This window comes from Lipotes vexillifer, unplaced genomic scaffold (genome assembly GCF_000442215.2).
Source record: "Lipotes vexillifer unplaced genomic scaffold, Lipotes_vexillifer_v1.1 scaffold496, whole genome shotgun sequence".
Classification (NCBI taxonomy): Eukaryota; Metazoa; Chordata; class Mammalia; order Artiodactyla; family Lipotidae; genus Lipotes; species Lipotes vexillifer.
Window position 1 is genome coordinate 6,832,010 of NW_006786690.1, and position 24,578 is coordinate 6,856,587.

The 24,578-nt window shown below is 43.8% G+C and overlaps 1 protein-coding gene across 1 annotated transcript; it reads right to left on the bottom strand.

The window, feature by feature from the left end:
- Positions 1 to 13,112: 13,112 nt before the first annotated feature.
- LOC103073038 (calcium-dependent phospholipase A2) lies at positions 13,113 to 24,153 on the bottom strand. The gene is made up of 4 exons (XM_007459314.1): positions 24,114 to 24,153; positions 22,774 to 22,918; positions 13,945 to 14,051; positions 13,113 to 13,237 (listed from the first exon to the last, which is right to left on the bottom strand). Exons 1-4 carry the CDS (start codon positions 24,151 to 24,153, stop codon positions 13,113 to 13,115), a joined length of 417 nt encoding a protein of 138 aa, XP_007459376.1.
- Positions 24,154 to 24,578: the final 425 nt, after the last annotated feature.

The following is a 24,578-nucleotide window of genomic DNA, read 5'->3' on the forward strand; positions in this document are numbered from 1 at the left end:
TCCAAATTGGAAAAGAAGAAGTAAAGCTGTCACTGTTTGCAGATGACATGGTACTATACATAGAGAATCCTAAAGATGCTACCAGAAAACTACTAGAGCTAATCAATGAATTTGGTAAAGTAGCAAGATACAAAATTAATGCACAGAAATCTCTGGCATTCCTATATACTAGTGATAAAAAATCTGAAGGTGAAATCAAGAAAACACTCCCATTTACCATTGCAACAAAAGGAATAAAATATCTAGGAATAAACCTGCCTAAGGAGACAAAAGACCTGTATGCAGAAAATTATAAGACACTGATGAAAGAAATTAAAGATGATACAAATAGATGGAGAGATATACCATGTTCTTGGATTGGAAGAATCAACATTGTGAAAATGACTCTACTACCCAAAGCAATCTATAGATTCAATGCAATCCCTATCAAACTACCACTGGCATTTTTCACAGAACTAGAACAAAAAATTTTGCAATTCGTATGGAAACACAAAAGACCCCGAATAGCCAAAGCAATCTTGAGAACAAAAAACGGAGCTGGAGGAATCAGGCCCCCTGACTTCAGACTATACTACAAAGTTACAGTAATCAAGACAGTATGGTACTTGCACAAAAACAGAAATATAGATCAATGGAACAGGATACAAAGCCCAGAGATAAACCTACGCACATATGGACACCTTATCTTTGATAAAGGTGGCAGGAACATACAGTGGAGAAAGGACAGTCTCTTCAATAAGTGGTGCTGGGAAAACTGGACAGGTACATGTAAAAGTATGAGATTAGATCACTCCCTAACACCATACACAAAAATAAGCTCAAAATGGATTAAAGACCTAAATGTAAGGCCAGAAACTATCAAACTCTTAGAGGAAAACATAGGCAGAACACTCTATGACATAAATCACAGCAAGATCCTTCTTGACCCATCTCCTAGAGTAATGGAGATAAAAACAAAAATAAACAAATGGGACCTAATGAAACTTCAAAGCTTTTGCACAGCAAAGGAAACCATAAACAAGACCAAAAGACAACCCTCAGAATGGGAGAAAATATTTGCAAATGAATCAACTGACAAAGGATTAATCTCTAAAATTTACAGGCAGCTCATGCAGCTCAATAACAAAAAAATAAACAACCCAATCCAAAAATGGGCAGAAGACCTAAATAGACATTTCTCCAAAGAAGATATACAGACTGCCAACAAACACATGAAAGAATGCTCAACATCATTAATCATTAGAGAAATGCAAATCAAAACTACAATGAGATATCATCTCACACCAGTCAGAATGGCCATCATCAAAAAATCTAGAAACAATAAATGCTGGAGAGGGTGTGGAGAAAAGGGAACACTCTTGCACTGCTGGTGGGAATGTGAATTGGTTCAGCCACTATGGAGAACAGTATGGAGGTTCCTTAAAAAACTACAAATAGAACTACCATATGACCCAGCAATCCCACTACTAGGTATATACCCTGAGGAAACCAGAATTCAGAAAGAGTCATGTACCAAAATGTTCATTGCAGCTCTATTTACAATAGCCCGGAGATGGAAACAACCTAAGTGCCCGTCGTCGGATGAATGGATAAAGAAGATGTGGCACATATATACAATGGAATATTACTCAGCCATAAAAAGAAACGAAATTGAGCTATTTGTAATGAGGTGGATAGATCTAGAGTCTGTCATACAGAGTGAAGTAAGTCAGAAAGAGAAGGACAAATACCGTATGCTAACACATATATATGGAATTTAAGAAAAAAAAATGTTATGAAGAACCTAGGGGTAAAACAGGAATAAAGACAGAGACCTACTGGAGAACAGACTTGAGGATATGGGGAGGGGGAAGGGTGAGGTGTGTTAGGGCGAGAGAGAGACATGGACATATATATACTAACAAACGTAAGGTAGATAGCCAGTGGGAAGCAGCCGCATGGCACAGGGAAACCGGCTCGGTTCTTTGTGGCTGTCTGGAGGGGTGGGATAGGGAGGGTGGGAGGGAGGGAGACAAAGAGGGAAGAGATATGGGAACATATATATATGTATAACTGACTCACTCTGTTATAAAGCAGAAACTAACACACCATTGTAAAGCAATTATACCCCAATAAAGATGTTAAAAAAAAAAATAAAAAAAATAAAAATAAAAATAAAGCAGAAACTAACACACCATTGTAAAGGAATTATACCCCAATAAAGATGTTAAAAAATAAATAAATAATTAAATAATTAAATAAATAAATAAAAAGGAAAAAAAAGAAAATTGGGATTGACATTATATACACTAATATGTATAAAATAGATGACTAATAAGAACCTGCTGTATAGCACAGGGAACTCCACCGTACAGTAGAAACAAACACAACATTGTAAAATAACTATACTGCAATAAAAATAAAAAATAAAAGATTTCATTTAGTGCTTGATTTGGGGAAGGCTAGAGTGTCAAAAATGTAAAAAGCCTTAGATCTTTTTAAAAGTGAGACATCTCATTCTCTTAAATAATCTAGGATATAATAAAAGTTAACATAAACTACAGGAAATTATTCTGATAAGGCAAAATTTTGGTTCCTAGGCGGATTACCTTTTGCAGTCTCATTAAGAGCAGACCAATATTCCAAGAAATCATTGTCATTTTAGCAGAGACAAAACCAAAGTCTAATTTTGCATCAGTGTACTTTTTTTTTTTTTTTTTTTTTTTTTTGCGGGCCTCTCACTGTTGTGGCCTCTCCCGTTGCGGAGCGCAGGCTCCGGATGCGCAGACTCAGCGGCCATGGCTCACGGGCCCAGCCTCCCCGCGGCATGTGGGACCCTCTTGGACCGGGGCACGAACCTGTGTCCCCTGCATCGACAGGCGGACTCTCAACCACTGCGCCACCAGGGAAGCCTGCATCAGTGTACTTTTGATATCAAAGTTTATTTTTTAAAAAACTTTATAAATAGATCAATTCAGTCTTACCCACTTGACCACATATAAAAATCCATGTTCTGCAAACCTACAACTTTCTACATCCATTTAGGTTTGTCCTTTTTTTTCTCTCTCTCTCTTTCTCATTCTGGAACAACCAGTCATCTTACTTTAAGACAAGATTACTCTTTTTTTCTTGAGAAAAACACAGCCATCATACCTTGTATATTTTTCCTTATCAAAAACGTATCCTAATTTCCTTGCATACGTTGTTCCCCTTATTATTTTTAGTAGTTTTATTGTCATATTTTGATTATAATTTTTAGCCACTAGTAACCTTTGTTTTACAGAGAAAACTACAAAGTGTTCTCTGAGAAATAGTGATCTGTCATATACCAGCATTCTGTAGCAGACTAGCCAATTTTACACATATATGTCACAATTTCTAGAGACGTTTCTTTATAGGTGGTTCCCAACTTACAACTGTTCAACTTATGACCTTTTTGTTTTACAATGTTGCTATTGCCATACGCATTCAATAGAAACCATACTTTGAATTTTGATCTTTTCCTGGACTAGCGATATATAGTATGATGCTCTCTCGTGATGCTGGGCAGTGGCTGCCACTGCCGCTCCCAGTCAACAACATGATCATGAAGGTAAAACAATCAATACACTTACAACCAAGTTGGTGGAGCATACTGTCAGCAGGGGTTTGAGAAGGGAGTTTTCAGTCCACTGAGAAGCTCCCATGTTCTTAATTATCAATTAGGCTTAATTAGACTTATAAACAGAGGTAACTAGGGCTCCAGCCCAGCTTCTGTGTGCCTAGGGCTCCAGTGCAGCTTCTGGAATATACTCAGAACCTTAGGAACCAAAATCTGTCCTTACTGTGCTTCAGTGAACATTTGTCTGCAGCACTGGCTCAGGAGTCAGATTCGTCAATGGGTCCCCAATCAATGAGTCACGAGTGAAGACAAAGGCTTCAAAGAGACCCACTTAGGGTCCTGGGTGAGAAGTCTGGGGGCCCATTGATGAATCTGATCCTATCTGAGTCTCCAACACTTAACCGTTAAGGAAAACCAGAGCTGGACAGTAGTCATAGCAGGAAAAGCAGATTTTTAACCAAGAATGATTTCAGTAGAGGAAAAGAGACTTCATATAGAACTGGGGTCAAGTCCAAACACAGCATGGACAAGTGGGGATTGACAGCCAAGGAGCAGGGTGGGGGTCAGTGGATGGAAAATTACTGAGAGAGACATCATGGGTAAGGAAGGGATTCTTGCTGAAGGCCTCCCAGGATGATCAGACATTACCTGGGGATGGTGGGGATTGGAAATCTGATTAGATATCCAGGGTAGGGGATTCTCGGTAAACTGACTTATGATTCTTGCTTTGGAGGACAATGTCCAAGGACAGGGTCCCGTCAAAAAAGGACCGAGAGGAGCCTAACTCAAGTTTGGTCAAAGAAAGTCCCTGTCAGTAACAAAGTTCCAGCTTTAAAAGGCAGAGACGTAACATGTTTGAAGAGAATGTTCTACCATAAAAGATGAAAAAAATTTTTAATAATTTTTTAATTAAAAGAGAAAGTTATAAAATATACACACATCTGGGGGACAAAGACAGTGACACACAATTCTGTTTTCATTAGGAGAACACATCTTTACCCTGGGGGCACTGTTGTAAATTTAGAAATGTACAAAATCAGGACCAGGACCACAGCTTGTCCCAGCCTCTGTGGTCAACATCAGGCTATTCCCATGGATACATGTGAGTACATAAGGTAAGCTTTGCTCATCTTTTGTGACCTATACAACCTCCCAGCTTCCCCATACCTGACCACTACCTGCTTCACCCTGGAGCTGCTTTATAAATACAGATTTCTGGTCACCCAAACCAGAAGTGCTGATTCAGCTTGGGGAGTTTTATTTCTAACCACAGGTGATTCTGAGACAGCCTTTCTACCTGTCAGTCCCTAGGGCAGCCTTAGAAGGCATTGGGTTCCACCTGTGCAGAGCTTTCTTCTCCCCACTAGGACGAAATGCTTAACCCTTTCTATCGCTATAGAGACCGTACGTGACACTGGGAAATTGTGGTCTCTGAGCTGGAGTCACCAGGCCCCCCTGTATTGGTAGGTGGGGCTGAGTGACCTCTTCATGGCCTGAGAGTGTGTGACCCGGGTCCTTCATGCACAGTGTCCGTGCTCTTTGCTTGCCCCGGTGGAGGGAGATGGAGTAGAATCCATGGGCTGTTGGCCCATGGCATTAAATGATGCCTCCTTAAATGATAGCCTCCTGGTTTAACTCAAAACTCCTTCATCAGGCATTCCATCCTCATCACGTGTGGAGTGCTTGTCTATTGTTTGTCTGTCTCCTTCCTTAGACTGAGCTTCTCGAGAGAGAGAGAGATTTATATGTTGTTGTTGTTGAATCTCTGTGTCCCCGGGGCCCAGCCAGGCCCAGCACAAGCAGGTGTTCCATAAATGTGCACTGAAGAAATTGTCCTCTATGGGGACCCAAAAGAGGAACAATGCCCTGTGCTGGGGAAGCTGGGACAGGCGTCACCTGGAAGCAGCATTTAGGCCGGGCCTTGGTGGATGGGAGGGACGGGGAGACAAGTGTTCCAGGCTCAGAAACGCACAGCCCCTGGATTGGCTGTAGGACCGCTTGTCCCAGGCCCAGTTTGGGTCTCCCCACAGCTGCTGCCTCTCACCCACAGCTGCGGCTACTCCTTCCAGAGAGCTCAGAGGTGCTCACCCAAATGGGACCACTACAACCACTGCATCACCAATTGCCACATCCAGTGTGGTAAGGGCTTCACGGGGCAGCCTGGGAAGACGAGGAGAGGACCACCTTCTGCCCTGGACACCAACCTTGGCCCCTAGGACTTGTGTTTGGAGTCAGAACTCTTGGGCTTGTGTTTAATGGTACTCTCCCATGACAAGTGCCATTTATTGAGTGCCTACTGTATGCCAGGCACTGCAGAGCGTAATTTATGTGCATCATATCATCAAATATTCCCAACAACCTAGCGAGGAAGGTGTTATTAGTCATTTGACAGCTGAGGCTTAGGGAATGAGATCACAGCCCAGAAGGCATGTGGCGAGGAAATAGCAGAGGTACAACATGAGTCCCTCTCGGATCCCAAAGCCCTTACACACTAGCTCCCCATGACTGAAACTCATGGCTTGGATCTCTGCTTTCCAGTCAGGTGCCACACACCTGTGCTTATGTCCTGTTCCTTTGCTGGGTAGTTATTGAATATTTAGGGACTGATGCTATCACAGGCTTGGAGATCCACAGTCAAAAGCCTAGTCCAAATCTAATATTTGAAGAGAAGCGTGAGGGAGTCAGACATCGAGCCCCATGGGAGACTTTATGGGGTTTCGTATAATTAAGGCTAAGACACGGAAGCCACTTAGATGTTTGCAACTTCAGAGCCAGGCGGGCCCTGAGAGGTCATGTGAACAAGGGTTTCTCAAATCCTTTTGATGGCAACCCGCACAATGTAATAAAATTGACACCCAGACCCAGTCAACCCACATATACACTCCCAGGATAGAAACACAGTTTGCTGAAGCAGCACTTTATGACTTGTGCTATATCAGCACAAGCATGCACACACATGTGCATGCACACAAGCGTACGCACATGTGCACAAGCCAGAAGCAGCCCTCTAAACTCATGTCACGATCCACTAATGGAGCAGGGCTACAGTGAAAATTATCTCTCAGACCTGCGCCTGTGGGAAAGCTGAGGTCAGGCAGGGTAAGGGGCCTGCCTAAGGATACCCAGGACGTTTGCAAAGTCAGACTAGAATCTGGTGTCTAGTTCCCAATACTTCTAGTTATCCAAAATACTGACTAATAGAATGTTAACCCAGGTGAGCGTGTAGGAGGTATTTGGATGCTTTGGGGTTCAAAATCCCTACAGCCAGACAGGGTCATACTGTGCTTCTTGGAGGGCTCAGAAGCTCAGTGCCTCTGGGTCACTTCTGTGTCCATCAGGTTTCACTGATCCATGGGAGTCTCGGTGGCCGGGCTCCCCCCAAACCCGATTTTCTGTATTGAGTTCCTAATTCTGACTCTGGGCTGTGGTTTCTGAGAAGACGTAGATGTGACCCCTGCTCTCTGGGTGTCTGTGATCTAAGGCAGCACTGATGGAAGCAAATGAGGCAGCAATGCGCAGGCGGTCTGACTCATGGACATTTACCAGGCGCCCCCTCTGTACCAGGTCCTGTACCAAGCAAGGCAGGGAGTGCTGAGAGCAATGAGGCATGGGCCCTGCCCCTGTGAGCTCAGCCTCTGGATTTGCACAGTCTCAGGTTCAAACCCTCACTCTGCCTTTCTCTGGTTGCATGGCCAAGATTACATGCTCAGCCTCAATTTACTCATCCATTAAATGGGATAATCACCACCACCTGTTGGGTTATTTGGGAGGATCAAATGAGATAACCTCTATGAAAGTCCCTGGCACATAGTAGGCAATCAGTAAGTGGTAGCTTTTATTATTATTACTGATAAGAAAAGGATGCAATTCACAGTTATAGATAGGGGGTGAAGATTCCAGAAGGGAAGAAACAGCATGAGCGGAGGCAGAGTGGAAAGCATAGGGCAAGATTCGAAGAACAGATGTTTTTGGAAGTAGGGAGTAATCGGGAGAGCAAACTGAAAGCACAATACAGCCACAGGCTGAAAGGCCATTAAGTGTCAGACTGAAGAATTTGGCAATAGGGAGCCATTGAAGGCCTTGGAGGAAGGGAATGATGTAATTGGAGCGCATGATAGAATAGATGGATAGAGGACACTTGATTGATAGTAGCAAACCCTGCCAGGAGTTCACTTATCCTATAGTTGTGGCTTTCGGAAATTAGCAGGAAATGGGATTCTGTCACCATCCTGGGAGGCTCCCAGGAGGTGGCAGGATTTCTAAGGTTCCCGAAGGAGGCTCTTGCCACTTGGGTGGGATGGGTTGGGTCTCTCTGATTGGCTAGCCGGAGGTGAGCACTCCAGTTTCCTTGCTGGGCTGGTACAGGTCCCAGGAGCAAGTGCCAGAAGCCGATCTGCAGGAGTGACCAGAAGTTGCCCTTGTGTCAACTGCAGCCAGCCTCTGGACACATTCAACGGCTGGAACCTCATTTTCAAGAGCAAGCCATGCAGGAAGTCCATGTTCCCCTAGTGGACATTAGGACACTGAGTTATCTTCTCCCATCCCCCCGGCCCTCTGAGGATACCACCTAGCATGGCTGTCTAATAAAGTGCCCATCCCCTCATCCAGTGCAGGCCCAGACCAGGGAGACATCAGTGACTGGGAGGCCAAAGGTTGAGCCCAGATCTGGTCCAGACTGCTCCACCAAGGAGGTCAAAATGACACAACCACTGTATTTTCGGCCCAACTTTTCAGTTCTCTCTGCTCCCACACTGGTCTGTGAACTCCTTGAGGGTAGGGACTGTGTCTCATTCATTCATTCATTTGTTCATTCAGTCACTTATTCATTCAGCAAACACTTGTTGAGCACCTGCCATGTGGCAAGCACGCTGTTAGGCACTCGGAATCCCGCTGTTATCAACCAGGGTTTGGTCAGAGTGGCAGAACTACTAAGAGGTACCTAGATATAAAGTGAGGGATTTTTTTTTTTTTTTTTTTTTGCCGTACGCGGGCCTCTCACTGTTGTGGCCTCTCCCGTTGCGGAGCACAGGCTCCGGACATGCAGGCTCAGCGGCCATGGCTCACGGCCCCAGCCGCTCCGCGGCACATGGGATCTTCCCGGACCGGGGCACGAATCCGCGTCCCCTGCCTCGGCAGGCGGAATCTCAACCACTGCGCCACCAGGGAAGCCCAAAATGAGGGATTTTAATAGGGATTTGTCTTTCTGTGATGCTGGGAGCCCATGAAACAGTCTGTGAGAGGCTATTCCCTTTTGTGCTGTTGCTGCTGCCTGAAGTCTTACAGCCCAAGTGGCAGGGCAAACTGGAACTGCAAAGGATGGGTGGAGCCCAAGAGGAAAGCCTAGAACACCCTTCTGCATCTCACCACCTCCAAGACTTCACCCAGAGAAGATAAAGGAGGCGATCTGGCAGGACCCAGAGTTGCTGCAGCCCTGGCTTCTTTGCCACACCAACACAGTGAGCCCAGCAGATAAAGGACAACGTGCATTAGCCGCAAATGCATCCCATGCCAGGCTCCGACTTTCTGATTGTACAAATCAAGTGACGTCTAGTCCACCTCTGCTTCCAAATCTCAGGCAAAACATCTCTTAAGAGACCCATGCTAACCTGGAACTCTGCAGGGATGGAAATTCTGGGAAATACAGCTTCAGCATAGCTAAGTGACAGTACAGATCCATGACAGTCTACCCCTTGTTGACCTGGCATCCATACACATCTCTTTCAATCATTCTTAACCTCCAAATAAAGACAATAGCAAAATCCTGTTTCTGCCTAACATAATGAGTACAACTTGAAACAAACTAACATCCCCTAAAGAGGATACCAAGTCCTTTTACACATCTTTGGGTCATGGTCATTTCTATTCCAGTTGGGTCGTAACCCCCTTTTGATATTCTCTGATTTAAATACTGAGATGTAAGGTTAGCTGCACGAACACAGCTTCTGCATGACAGGAGGGCCACCCCAGAGGAGGTCTGTAATGTTGCAGCTGTCTACATTCATGGAGTGCCAGCACATCGTGGACAACCATCTGTAAGACAGGCCCAGAACTTTTTCTTCCTTGGGCATCTGGTCATAGGGAACTCGCGCATGAAGTCACTGGTTCAGATTAAGAAAAAGGAGACAATACAGCAGGTCTAGAGGCCGTGGACCTCTGTGCCCCTTACTTATGCAGCTCACCTGGGCCTTCAGCACCTGTTTAGGTCCAGTTTCACATATTATCATGTGATGATGTAATTGCTGCCATGCACACCCAATTTCATAACTTGGTGGGTCAGATAACAGCCAGTCTCATGGTAACTTGTTAACCCGAGGTCAAGAATCCAGTCTCCCTGAAGATCCATTAGCAAGCCAGATGTTGTTTCTCAAAAGGAGAACAGTTATCTGCAGCGGATGGAGGGGCTTTGCTCCAAAATCCTAAGGGTCTGCCCTGTGCTTTACCAGTAGGGCCCTGTGAAATCTTTCATGTGACATTTCTACCTGCACACACTCAGCAACCATTGGTCTGCTGGGTCTCTTGTGCATTTTCAGTTTGGTAACAGCTATAATTAACACCCCCCCCCCCATGTACGTATGCTCTAGAGATGATTTTTCATGTTTGAGGGGGTCCCATTTGTATATGAAGCCCACTTTCAAATGCCAGTGAGGGCCTGTACTTACAAGGCAACCTGTCCTTAAGTGTCTGTGTATCTGTGTCATCTGCCAACTTCTGTATAAAGATCTATCCAGGGAGGCATTTATGGTCTGGTCTGTACATTTCAGTATCTCCCTTGAAAGGGTGGGGGATGTGATTTTGAAAGGGAGACCTTCCCGATGGTTCTCTTTACAGCCAAGGAATAGTCAAAGAGAGCAGTCAAGGAGACCAACTCTTCCCAGGTTACAGGGATCGCGTGACTCCATCATTTCCCCGTGGCTGTTCACTGCAGTGAGAGTGGGGCAGGGGAGCACCATGGAGGACCTCAGTGGGGTCCCCTCTACTGAGGACGAAACCAGTGCACCAGCGAGTCTAACCACCAAAGGACAGACTCTGGAATCCCCAGAGGGAGTCAGAGCAGAGAAGAAATAGAGCGGGCTCTCAGGCTGAATCCAGGGGATTCTCCTAAGAACTCCCAATGTGGGTGAGTCCCTGAGCCACTCCAGGTTCCATTTTTTCTCTTTTGGGGCCAGAGTTGAAGACAGTGGGAAAGTGGTCAGAACCCAGAGTCTAGAACCAGGATCTGAGCTCTAAACCTACTTCTGCTATTGATGTGCTGTGTGACTTTGGGAAAGTCTCCTAACCTCTCTGGGCCTCAGCTTCTTGGTAGATAAATGAAGGCTCTCCATGAGCCCTTCCAGCTCAAACCCATGTCAGCCTGTGGTGTTGCTTTCATAATATTGCAACATCCCTCATCCACAAATGCCTGTCTGAATACCAGTGCTTTGAGCTTACTTGGATGCCCTGGTAAGAGGGGCCTGAATGCAGTCCCCTCCTGCAGAGCTTACCAGCAAGACACCACCCTGCCTGCCACCTGACCCTGACGGGAGAAGGGAGAAGCCTGGGCTGAGGTCTCTTCTCCATCATCCAGAATATCACAATTGAAGAGAAATGGCATCGAGAGTGAAGCTCCCAATTTCCTTTACACACCTATTTAAAAATGGATTTGGAAAATGGCTCTGATCAAAAAAATTTCATGAGCGAATTGGACATTTGAATTGCGTTCTTTGTTACATTGTCAAATTTAGACGCAAGTCCATAGCAAACTTTTCGAAAACACTAGTACATTCAGGGTAATTGCATAAAATTAAATTTTATTTTGAAAATGTTCAACATTGGAGGTTTTTAAATATAGATCCCATTTATCATGTGGTTATTTTGGGATTTGTCAGTGGAAAGAAGCCAAATGTCCTTTCTTGGAAAGGACTCTCCTTTGTTTTGGGATGTGTCATTTCTTCCTGCAGTCAGGGTATTAGAACACCCTTTCTTTTATGAATAGATAGATGAGGTAGGTTCTTTAGTGTCCTTCCTTGGTAAAAATAAACCCCATAGTTGAACTCTATTTTTTTTTTATAAATTTATTTATTTTTGGCTGTGTTGGGTCTTCGTTTCTGTGCGAGGGCTTTCTCTAGTTGTGGCAAGCGGGGGCCCCTCTTCATCGCGGTGCGCGGGCCTCTCACTATGGCGGCCTCTCCTGTTGCGGAGCACAGGCTCCAGACGTGCAGGCTCAGTAGTTGTGGCGCACGGGCCTAGTTGCTCCATGGCATGTGGGATCCTCCCAGACCAGGGCTCGAACCCGTGTCCCTTACATTAACAGGCAGATTCTCAACCACTGCGCCACCAGGGAAGCCTGAACTCTATTTTTTTAAACCCCATAGTTGAACTCTATTTTTTTAATGTCTTGCTCTGTGAAATCCCAGAACCTCAGCATTGCCAGGTCATCATCAAGGTAGCTTTGGGATTCCCAATTTACTTCGCAAAAAACATTAGTTTCTTTTTTTTTTTTTTTTTTTTTTTTTTTGGTACGCAGGTCTCTCACTGCTGTGGCCTCTCTCGCTGTGGAGCACAGGCTCCGGACGCGCAGGCTCAGCAGCCATGGCTCACGGGCCCAGCCGCTCCCTGGCATGTGGGATCATCCCGGACCAGGGCACGAACCCGTGTCCCCTGCATCGGCAGGTGGACTCTCAACCACTGTGCCACCAGGGAAGCCGTACAGTTTCTTTTTTAAAGAGACCAGAAATCAGAGAGGTTCAGTAATGAGCCTGAGACCACACAGCTGGAGAAGCCAAGTTGGCATTCAAATGCAGTGCTCTCTGGTCTGGAAGCCCAAGATGGCACGATTGCCAATCATCTTCTCCCCACTCCCTGGAGGAAGAATGAGGTCCAGTGCTTGGCTCGAGTGGACCCAAGGTTTAAGGAGATGAGCCCCAAAGAAGGCTTGGTACTCATCCCAGGAAACCTTCTAGTTACTAATCTGTACCTTCCTCCTCTGAGGGAACATGGTTAATGCTGGGTCTGGTGCCCCAACAGCCGAGAAAGAGGTGCAGGCAATCCTCCACAGCAGGGGAAATACCTGTGTGGTTATTATTAGCCTTGAGAAGGAATTTTATTTAATATCTATGTGGCAGAATTATGGAGTCACTTTTGCTTCCACTTCAGTGAAAATTCTCTACAGGATGGTAGTGATAACCCAACTGCAGAACTGAAAAGTCAATGCATCCCAGGAAGGCCTCCTTCCTGGAGAAGCAGGGCTGTCTTCAGGGATGAGGAGAAACACAGCTGGCCTGGAGTGAAGGGCGAGCTTTCGGCACCAGAGCAGCTGATCTCACAAGTGGAGGCCAGGGACCCTGACCTTGCCGAGTCTAATGACCAGAGTCACTCTCCTGGAACTCTGGAGGATGAAGTGTGGCTGTGGGCCTCCTCCGAGCCCAGTGGAACATCAAGAGAGAATGAGGTCCCAGACCTGGGAGCCTCTCTGGGGATTCCAGCAGAGCGGGTAAGCTCTGTGCTGTAGGAGAGGGTGTAAGAATCTTGGTCCAGGAGGAGCTCACTGAGGCGACTAGATGCAGAGGAAGTTGGGAAAGTATCGATAACGAGGGTTGTAGCTCCTTATGTTTCTTTTCAGGCAGTAGACGAAATGCTGGTCACAGGCGCAGAGCTGCATCTGGCAGAGGGACCCACGTTCTGCAAACAGGACACCAAATGCAGGATGAGGAAGAAGAGATGCTCTATGACACTGACTCTGGACTTGCTTCAGTCAGGACTTGCTGCCAGCCTAAGCAGACTCCCCAGTCTCCTTCCTGCCCTCAGTCTGATGTGGGAGGCACAGCTTCTATACTGGGGGTGCATAACCTGATGGAAGAGGCACAGCTGCTGCCCAGGGCGAGGTTTCAGCTGAGGGAGACACCAATCCTGCCCTCAGGGAGTCCCCAGTCTGATGGAGGACACGCATTCCCTCCCCATCAGACTGGGAGCTCTCAGTCTGGTGATGGAGACAGCCCTGTCTCTGGAGGAACTTCAGTTCTCAGAGAGGAGACACCATCCCCAGATTTAGCTTTGAACTCAGAAGGACCTGAGCTTGAATCCCGACTCTAGCTGTGGGCACTGGCAAGCCTTTGAGTCTGTTTCCTCATCTGTAAAGTGGGGACACTAAAGCCACCCCACAGCAAGCAAAAGGACATATGGAAAGCACTTGACTCCTAATACATGCTGAGTCTAAGATGTTTCCGCCCGCCCCCTAGAGGTCAGATTCAGCTGCAATAATCCTGCCCCTGTTGCCCCCATCTCTGCCCCCACAAGATATAGACTGGCTGACCTCTTGGGGCACCTGACCTCAGAGGCAGCAGGGACCCAGGCTCTTCCAGTGGCCTGAATGGAAGCCCCAGCCTTACCACAGGTGACCAGGCCGCATGCAACTCTGTATCTGTACACCTGTGTCAAGGCATTGCAGCCTTTTTTCTCCAGCTGCGCATAGCAGTGGTCATGCATCCAACAGCACCTGTCAATGCAAGAGATTTAGATCCTGAGCAGAAGGGGCCTGTCCCTTGAGCAGAGGCCACAATGGTTGGTGAGATCTGACCAAGAAAGAATCTCATAATATGGCTGAGTCCTTTCTGCTCTTCCATTAAGCCTGTCCCACACATGTACCAGTTCACGGACCAGCTCTTTCCTCCTGGGCCCACGGTGAGACTACATTTCCCAGCCCCACTTGCAGGTATGTGTGGTCACATGACGAGGCTGGCACCCTGGAAAATGTACAGCACTTCTAGACCTACCCATAAAAACCTCCCACTCTAGGAGACCTTCAAGATGGCGGAGGAGTAAGATATGGAGATCACCTTCCTCCCCACAAATACATCAGAAATACATCTACATGTGGAACAACTCCTACAGAACACCTACTGAACGCTGGCAGAAGACCTCAGACTTCTCAAAAGGGAAAAGACACCCTCAGGAGACCTACACGCAGAGGTGGGGCCAAATCCAAAGCTGAACCCCAGGAGCTGTGCAAACAAAGAAGAGAAAGGGAAATCTCTCCCAGCAGCCTCAGGAGCAGCGGATTAAATCTCCACCATCAACCTGATGTACGCTGCATCTGTGGAATACCTGAACAGACAACGAATCATCCCAAATTGAGGTGGTAGACTTTGGGAGCAACTGTAGACTTGGGGTTTGCTTCCTGCATCTAATTTGTTTCTGGTTTTATGTTTATCTTAGTTTAGTATTTAGAGTTTATTGCCATTGGTAGATTTGTTTATTGATTTGGTTGCTTTCTTCCTTTTTATATATATATATTTTTTTTTCATATATATATATATTTTTCCTTTTTCTCTTTTTGTGAGTGTGTATGTATATGCTTCTTTGTGTGATTTTGTCTGTATAGGTTTGTTTTTACCATTTGTCCTATGGTTCTGTCTGTCTGTTTTTGTTTTTTGGGTTTTTTTTAGTATAGTTTTTAGCACTTGTTATAATTTGTGGATTTCTTTTTTGGTTTCGTTGCTCTCTTTCTTTTTTTTTCTTTTTTTATTATTTTTAAATTTTTAATAATTTTTTTATTTTAATAACTTTTTAATTTAATTTAATTTAATTTATTTTTTCTCCCTTTTCTTCTGAGTCGTGTGGCTGACAGGGTCTTGGTGCTCTGGCTGGGCATCAGGCCTGTGCCTCTGAGGTGGGAGAGCCAAGTTCAGGACATTGGTCCACCAGAGACCTCCCGGCTCCATGTAGTATCAAACAGCAAAAGCTCTCCCAGAGATCTCCATCTCAAAGCTAAGACTCAGCTCCAGTCAATGACCAGCAAACTACAGTACTGGACACCCTATGCCAAACACCTAGCAAGACAGGAACACAACCCCACCCATTAGCAGAGAGGCCACCTAAAATCATAATAAGGTCACAGACACCACAAAACACACCACCAGACGTGGTCCTGCCCACCAGAAAGACAAGATACAGCCTCATCCACCAGAACACATGCACAAGTCTCTCCACCAGGAAGCCTGCACAACCCACTGAACCAACCTTAGCCACTGGGGGCAGACACCAAAAACAATGGGAACTATGAACCTGCAGCCTGTGAAAAGGAGACCCCAAACACAGTAAGTTAAGCAAAATGAGAAGACAGAGAAACACACAGCAGACGAAGGAGCAAGATAAAAACCCACCAGACCTAACAAATGAAGAGGAAATAGGCAGTCTACCTGAAAAAGAATTCAGAGTAATGATAGTAAAGATAACCAAAATCTTGGAAATAGAATGGAGAAAATACAAGAAACGTTTAACAAGGACCTAGAAGAACTAAAGAGCAAACACACAATGATGAACAACACAATAAATGAAATTAAAAATTCTCTAGAAGGAATCAATAGCAGAATAACTGAGGCAGAAGAACAGATAAGTGACCTGGAAGATAAAATAGTGGAAATAACTACCACAGAGCACAATAAAGAAAAAAGAATGAAAAGAATTGAAGGCAGTCTCAGAGACCTCTGGGACAACATTAAACACACCAACATTTGAAGTATAGGGGTCCCAGAAGAAGAAGAGAAAAAGAAAGGGACTGAGAAAATATTTGAACAGATTATAGTCGAAAACTTCCCTAATATGGGAAAGGAAATAGTCAATCAAGTCCAGGAAGTGCAGAGAGTCCCATACAGGATAAATCCAAGGAGAAACATGCCAAGACACATATTAATCAAACTATCAAAAATTAAATACAAAGAAAAATTAAAAGCAGCAAGGGAAAAACAACAAATAACATACAAGGGAATCCCCCAGAAGGTTAACAGCTGATCTTTCAGCAGAAACTCTGCAGTCCAAAAGGGAGTGGCAGGACATATTTAAAGTAATGAAAGGGAAAAGCCTACAACCAAGAATACTCTACCCAGCAAGGATCTCATCCAGATTCAACGGAGAAATTAAAACCTTTTCAGACAAGCAGAAGCTAAGAGAATTCAGCACCACCAAACCAGCTTTACAACAAATTCTAAAGGAACTTCTCTAGGCAGGAAACACAAGAGAAAGAAAAGACCTACAATAAAAAACCCAAAACAATTAAGAAAATGGTAATAGGAACATACATATCAATAACTACCTTAAATGTAAATCAATTAAATGCTCCAACCAAAAGACATAGACTGGCTGAATGGATACAAAAACAAGATCCATATATATGCTGTCTACAAGAGACCTAGGAACACATACAGACTGAAAGTGAGGGGATGGAAAAAGATATTCTATGCAAATAGAAATCAAAAGAAAGCTGGAGTAGTGATTCTCATATCAGACAAAATAGATTTTAAAATATAGACTATTACAAGAGACAAAGAAAGACAATACATAATGATCAAGGGATGGATCCAGGAAGAAGATATAAAAATAGTAAATATTTATGCACCCAACATAGGAGCACCTCAATACATAAGGCAAATACTAACAGCCATAAAAGGGGAAATCAACAGTAACACATTCATAGTAGGGGACTTTAACACCCCACTTTCACCAATGGACAGATCATCCAAAATGAAAATAAACAAGGAAACACAAGCTTTAAATGATACATTAAACAAGATGGACTTAATTGATATTTATAGGACACTCCATCCAAAAACAACAGAATACACATTTTTCTCAAGTGCTCATGGAACATTCTCCAGGATAGATCATATCTTGGGTCACAAATCAAGCCTTGGTAGATTTAAGAAAATTGAAATTGTATCAAGTATCTTTTCTGACCACAATGCTATGAGACTATATATCAGTTAGAGGAAAAAATATGTAAAAAATACAAACACGTGGAGGCTAAACAATACACTACTAAATAACCAAGAGATCACTGAAAAAATCAAAGAGAAAATTTAAAAATACCTAGAAACACATGACAATGAAAACACGACCACCCAAAACCTATGGGATGCAGCAAAAGCAGTTCTAAGTGGGAAGTTTATAGCAATACAATCCTACGTCAAGAAACAAGAAACATCTCAAATAAACAACCTAACCCTACACCTAAAGCAATTAGAGAAAGAAGAACAAACCCCCCCCCCCCGAAAGTTAACAGAAGGAAAGAAATCATAAAGATCAGATCAGAAATAAATGAAAAAGAAATGAAGGAAACAATAGCAAAGATCAATAAAACTAAAACCTGGTTCTTTGAGAAGATACACAAAATTGATAAACCATTAGCCAGACTCATCAAGAAAAAATGGGAGAAGACTCAAATCAATAGAATTGGAAATGGAAAAGGAGAAGTAACAGCTGACACGGCAGAAATACAAAGGATCATGAGAGATTACTACAAGCAACTATATGCCAGTAAAATGGACAACCTGGAAGAAATGGACAAATCCTTAGAAAAGCACAACCTTCTGAGACTGAAACAGGAAGAAATAGAAAATATAAACAGACCAATCACAAGCACTGAAATTGAGACTGTGATTAAAAATCTTCCAACAAACAAAAGCCCAGGACCAGATGGCTTCACAGGAGAATTCTGTCAAACATTTAGAGAAGAGCTAACACTTATCCTTCTCAAACTCTTCCAAAATATAACAGAGGGAGGAACACTCCCAAACTCATTCTCCGAGGCCACCATAACGCTGGTACTAAAACCAGACAAAGATGTCACAAAGAAAGAAAATTACTGGCCAATATCACTGATGAACATAAATGCAAAAATCCTCAATACTAGCAAACAGAATCCCACAGCACATTAAAAGGATCATACACCATGATCAAGTGGGGATTATCCCAGGAATGCAAGGATTCTTCAACATACTCAAATCAATCAATGTGATACACCATATTAACAAATTGAAGGAGAAAAATCATATGATCATCTCAATAGATGCAGAAAAAGCTTTTGACAAATTCAACACCCATTTATGTTAAAAACCTTCCAGAAAGTAGGCAGAGAGGGAGCTTACCTCAACATAATAAAGGCCATATATGACAAACCCACAGCCAACATCGTTCTCAATGGTGAAAAATTGAAACCATTTCCTCTAAGATCAGGAAGAAGAGAAGGTTGTCCACTCCCACCACTATTATTTAACATAGTTTTGGAAGCTTTAGCCACAGCAATGAGAGAAGAAAAAGAAATAAAAGGAATCCAAATCAGAAAAGTAGAAGTAAAGCTGTCACTGTTTGCAGATGACATGATACTATACATAGAGAATCCTAAAGATGCTACCAGAAAACTGCTGGAACTAATTAGTGAATCTGGTAAAGTAGCAGGATACAAAATTAATGCATAGAAATCTCTTGCATTCCTATACACTAATGATGAAAAATCTGAAAGAGAAATTAAGGAAACACTCCCATTTACCATCGTAACAAAAAGAATAAAATACCTAGGAATAAACCTACCTAAGGAGACAAAAGATCTGTATGCAGAAAACTATAATACACTGATGAACGAAATTAAAGATGATACAAACCGATGGAGAGATACATCATGTTCTTGGACTGGAAGAATCAGCATTGTGAAAATGACTATTCTACCCAAAGCAATCTACAGATTCAGTGCAATCCCTATCAAACTACCAGTGACATTTTTCACAGAACTAGAACAAAAAATTTCACAATTTGTATGGAAACACAAAAGACCCTGAATAGCCAAAGCAATCTTGAGAAAGAAAAACAGGCTGGAGGAATCAGACTCCCGGACTTCAGTCTATACTACAAAGCTACAGTAATCAAGACAGTATGGTACTTGCACAAAAACAGAAATATAGATCAATGGAACAGGATACAAAGCCCAGAGATAAACTCATGCACATATGGTCACCTTATTTTTGGTAAAGGAGGCAAGAATATACAATGGAGAAAAGACAGCCTCTTCAATAAGTGGTGCTGGGAAAACTGGACAGCTACATGTAAAAGAATGAAGTTAGAACACTCCCTAACACCATACACAAAAATAAGCTCAAAATGGATTAAAGACCTAAATGTAAGGCCAGACACTATCAAACTCTTAGAGGAAAACACAGGCAGAACACTCTATGACATAAATCACAGCAAGGTCCTTTTTGACCCACCTCCTAGAGAAATGGAAATAAAAACAAAAATAAACAAATGGGACCTAATGAAACAAAAGCTTTTCCACAGCAAAGGAAGACATAAAGAAGACGACAAGACAACACTCAGAAAGGGAGAAAATATTTGCAAATGAAGCAATTGACAAAGGATTGATCTCCAAAATTTACAAGCAGCTCATGCAGCTCAATATCAAAAACACAAACAACCCAATCCAAAAATAGGCAGAAGACCTCAAAAGACATTTCTCCAAAGAAGATATACAGATTGCCAACAAACACATGAAAGAATGCTCAACATCATTAATCATTAGACAAATGCAAATCAAAACTACAATGAGTTATCACCTCACACCAGTCAGAATGGCCATCATCAAAAAATCTAGAAACAATAAATGCTGGAGAGGGTGTGGAGAAAAGGGAACACTCTTGCACTGTTGGTGGGAATGTAAATTGATACAGCCACTATGGAGAACAGTATGGAGGTTCCTTAAAAAATTAAAAATAGAACTACCATATGACCCAGCAATCCCACTGCTGGGCATATACCCTGAGAAAACCATAATTCAAAAAGAGTCATGTCCCACAATGTTCATTGCAGCTCTATTTACAATAGCCAGGACATGGAAACAACCTAAGTGTCCATCATCGGATGAATGGCTAAAGAAGATGTGGCACATATATACAATGGAATGTTACTCAGCCATAAAAAGAAACGAAACTGATTTGTTTCTGGTGAGGTGGATGGACCTAGAATCTGTCATACAGAGTGAAGTAAGTCAGAAAGAGGAAAACAAATACCATATGCTAACACATATATATGGAATCTAAAAAAATAAAAATATAAAAAATGGTTGTGAAGAACCTAGGGGTGGGACAGGAATAAAGACGCAGACGTAGAGAATGGACTTGAGGACACAGGGAGGGGGAAGGTTAAGCTGGGACAAAGTGAGAGAGTGGCATGGACTTATATATACTATCAAATGTAAAATAGATAGCTAGTGGGAAGCAGCCACATAGCACAGGGAGATCAGCTTGGTGCTTTGTGACCACCTAGAGGGGTGGGATGGGGAGGGTGGGAGGGAGATGCAAGAGGGAAGAGATATGGGAACATATGTATATGTATAGCTGATTCACTTTGTTATAAAGCAGAAACTAACACACCATTGTAAAGCAATTATACCCCAATAAAGATGTTAAAAAAATAAATTCCCACTCTGTCCTCCACTCTCTCTCCCCCTATCCCAGCTGGATGGAGATGCCCCAGCCAAGGACTCTGAGGCCATGGGGAAAGTCACAAGACAGGAGAAACCTGGGTTCTGGAATTTATATGTGATTCACATGGTCAAATGAGCAAAGACTAAACTTCAATTGTGATAGCTGTGGGCAACTGCATTTTTTTTTAATTTAGATTTACAGAAAAATCGAGAAGATTGTACCAAATGCTCCCTTTTACCCCACACCCAGTTTCCCCTATTAGCAACACTTTTTATGAGTATAATACGTTTGTTACAGCTAAAAAACCAATACTGATACATTATTAAATAAATGTTAACTAATTAAGTAATAATATATCACTATTGATTCATTAATTGTAAAAGTCCATAGTTTCTTTAAATTTTCTTAGTTTTTACCTAAATGTTCTTTTCTATTCCAATATCCAGTAATGGACACCATGTTACATGTAGTTGTCCTGTCTCTTTAGGCTCCTCTTGGCTGTGGCAGTTTGTCACACTTTCCTTGTTTTTGATGACCTTGACAATTTTGAGGAATGGTGGTCAAGTCTTTTGTAGGATGCTCTCCTACTGGGATTTCTTTGATGTTTTTGTCATGATAAGATGGGTTATGGGTTTATTTTGTTGCCCACGTTGTTCCAGTTTTGGCCATTGGGGGCTCTCCCAGTTGGCTCCTGTGCTCTTTGACATATTCCTATCAATGAGGGGTTTGCTTTGGGTTTGTTTTGTTTGAGCCCTTCCTTAATTTGGGGCACTACAAAAAGCTCCAGGTTCATCTTGTATATTTCCTGCCCTAGTCCTAGGATCAGCCATCTCTCCAAGGAGCCTTGGTTCCTCTTATTGGAGAATGGTATCAGAAACCAGGTCTGGGCATTAGGTGCTGCTTATTGCTTCTGGGGTATTGTTTCTTTTAGGGCCTCTCAGACGACAGAGCAAAAAATATATGTGTCTATATTAACCCACGCAATTGCACATATCTCTACATATTTTTATATGTAACCATCTGCATCTATATTCAGCTAACTAGGAGTTTATACTGAAGTCTCCAACTCTAATCCATTATCACATAGATCATTCTAGCTTCCTGTCCCTGCTTGTCTGGTCTGTAAACTCCCACTCCAGCAGTGACAAGCTTGGCTCCAACCATTTGCCCTGCATTTGTTTAAGCCCCCCATCCCCTTATACATGTCTAGCTGTATAAGAATTGTTAACCCAGCAGGTTGTATTTTTCAAAGAGCAATGTCTCCCATCTCACATGTTCTTCTAGAACATTGCCACTTCCCAATCAAGAGGTGGAAACTAGGCCCCCTCTCTCTTAAAGGCTTTGTGACTGCCTTGACGAAGAGAACAGTGGAAGTGACACAGTAGAATTTCTGATGCTGGATCACAAAAACGCCATGTTTTTTTTGTCATGCCATTCTGGAACACTCACTCTTGAAACCCAAGAGGCACCGTGCTGTGAGGAAGTCCAGACAACCTTAGAGAGGCTTGAGTGAGAGGAACTGAGGCCCCTGGGCCACAGCCTCAGCTGAGCTCCCAGCCAGCAGACAGCAACAACTAGCCAGCCACAGGAGTAATCATTCTAGAAAGCAGATCACCCAGCCTCAGCGGAGCGGCCCAAGATGAAGCCAGGTGGAGAAGAGACAAGCCATCCCGCCAAGCCCTGCCCAACTGGCAGAATCTTAGCAAAATAAATGGTTGTCATCGCTTTAGGCTACTACATTTTGGGGTGGTTTGTTATGTAGTGATAGATCAACTGATATATTAGGCACTGAGATTCGGGGAGTTACTAGACGTATCTTGGGCAAGTCAGTTAACCTCTCTGAGACTCAGTTTTCTTATCTATAAAATGGTGCTTTAATACTCATCTTTCAGAATTGATATCGAATTAAATGAGATAATGTGGATACAGAGCCTGGAGCATAAAGGGCAGTTATGACAATTAACTCACCAATCAGTACAATCCTTGGGGGTTCCTTGACCCCCCCAGCCGCAGTAACAGCCATAGAAGCCATAGCTCATCAGGGCGGGCTTCCTAGTCACCTTCTCAATCATCACCCTCAGCTGCAGCAAGCTCCCTGGGACAGCAGGCACACCTGAAAGACAGCCCAGGCAAACCTGCTCCAGGCCCACTTTCCCACGTGCTCCCGCCCTTTCTTTCACCTTGAGGCTCAGAGGGACCAATGTGTCCCTTTTTTATCCTCCCCATTCATGGGAGAGGAATGAGAAACGTGAGGGCAAACAGATAGAGAAGGGATTAGAAGTTTGGACGTGGATGATCCCAGCTCTGCCACTAATTCACAGTATGATGTTGAATAGGTCACTTCATCTCTCAGAGCCTCAGTTTCCTCATCTGCAAAATGCGGGGGTGGGGGTGAGCCTAAAATGAACGCCTAAATTTTGGAGATGTCATGAGGGTTGAAAAAAGATAAAGTATGTAAATTTCCAGCACAGTGACAGACACATAGTAAGTGACCAAGAAATGTTAAGGATAATGAATATCGTATCAGTATGAAGCAGGCAGACAGGCACTTCCTGTCTCTCCTGATGATACACCCGTCCCTCCCCGCAGTTGACACCATCTGGAACGGGAGGCACAGAATCTTAGAGCAGTGTGGGACCCGTAGAGATCACTGGAGCCAGCTCCCTCATCTTACAGTTGGGAAACTGTAGCTCAGAGGGGAAGGTGACTTGCCCAGGGTTTTGCAGTGAGCCAGAGGCACTCTCCCACTCTCCCTGCAGTCTCCAGGGATCTGGCAAGGCATCAGTAGGACAGCCTGTCAGAGGTTGTGTACATGGTGATGGGGCTGCAGGGGAGGCCTAAAGCCAGGCTCCCCCCACGCTGGGCAGTTCCCTCCAGCTGGGAGGTGGCAGCAGGTGGGACATGTAGAAAACCTGGACAGGCCTGAGCAGAGAATGCCCAGGAATTGTGGAATGGAATATTTATATAAGGATCTTGTGTTGTGATAGTTTTATCGTATTTTATTTGGCATCAAAGTAAAAAATCTGCCTCCCATGTCTACAAGCCCCATGTCTTCCACATGGCACAATCTTTCCATATCCCCTCCTAGAATCCTGCTGCAGCCCAACCCATCGACTATTATTCTGTCACAGATAAGGAGACAGAGGCTCGGAGAGCCCAAGGCTCTTGCTGAAATCGACATGGTCAGGGTAGGGCCAGGATTCAAAATCAGGTCGCCAGGACTTCCAAGACTGGTCTCCTTTCCACTACCTTATTGTTCCTGTGGGGTGAAAGGTCAAAGTTCAGAGGTCTCGGGGGCAAGCACTTACTGCAAGCCAGGAAACAAGCCAGTGTGAGGAGGCCCTTCATCTGCAGGGTTCTGGAAAAGAAAACACAGCCCATGACATGTCGATCAGGAGAGGCCCTCATGGCCCATTCAGACCCACTCCTGGCTGGGGAGGGCCACTCCATGGCCCACCAGGCCCCACCCTCTCATGTTGGGCAGTAAACAGGCAACAGCAGCTAGAAAAGATGAGGCAAAAACCTCAAGGAGTTGATGACCCAAGGGGTCCCTGGGAGGAGAGGGGCACCCTGGGTTGTTGAACCCATTAGAGATGGGAGAGAATTTTCCCATGGCAAATACCCCCAACACAATCGCTCTTTCCTGGAAATTCTTTTTCAATTATATTTTACAGCTGTGTTGGTATAAAAACAAATACAGTCCAGGCTGGATTCATTCTTATACATTCATTATATTATATTATTTTTTCTCCTGATTTTAAAAGAATTTAAAA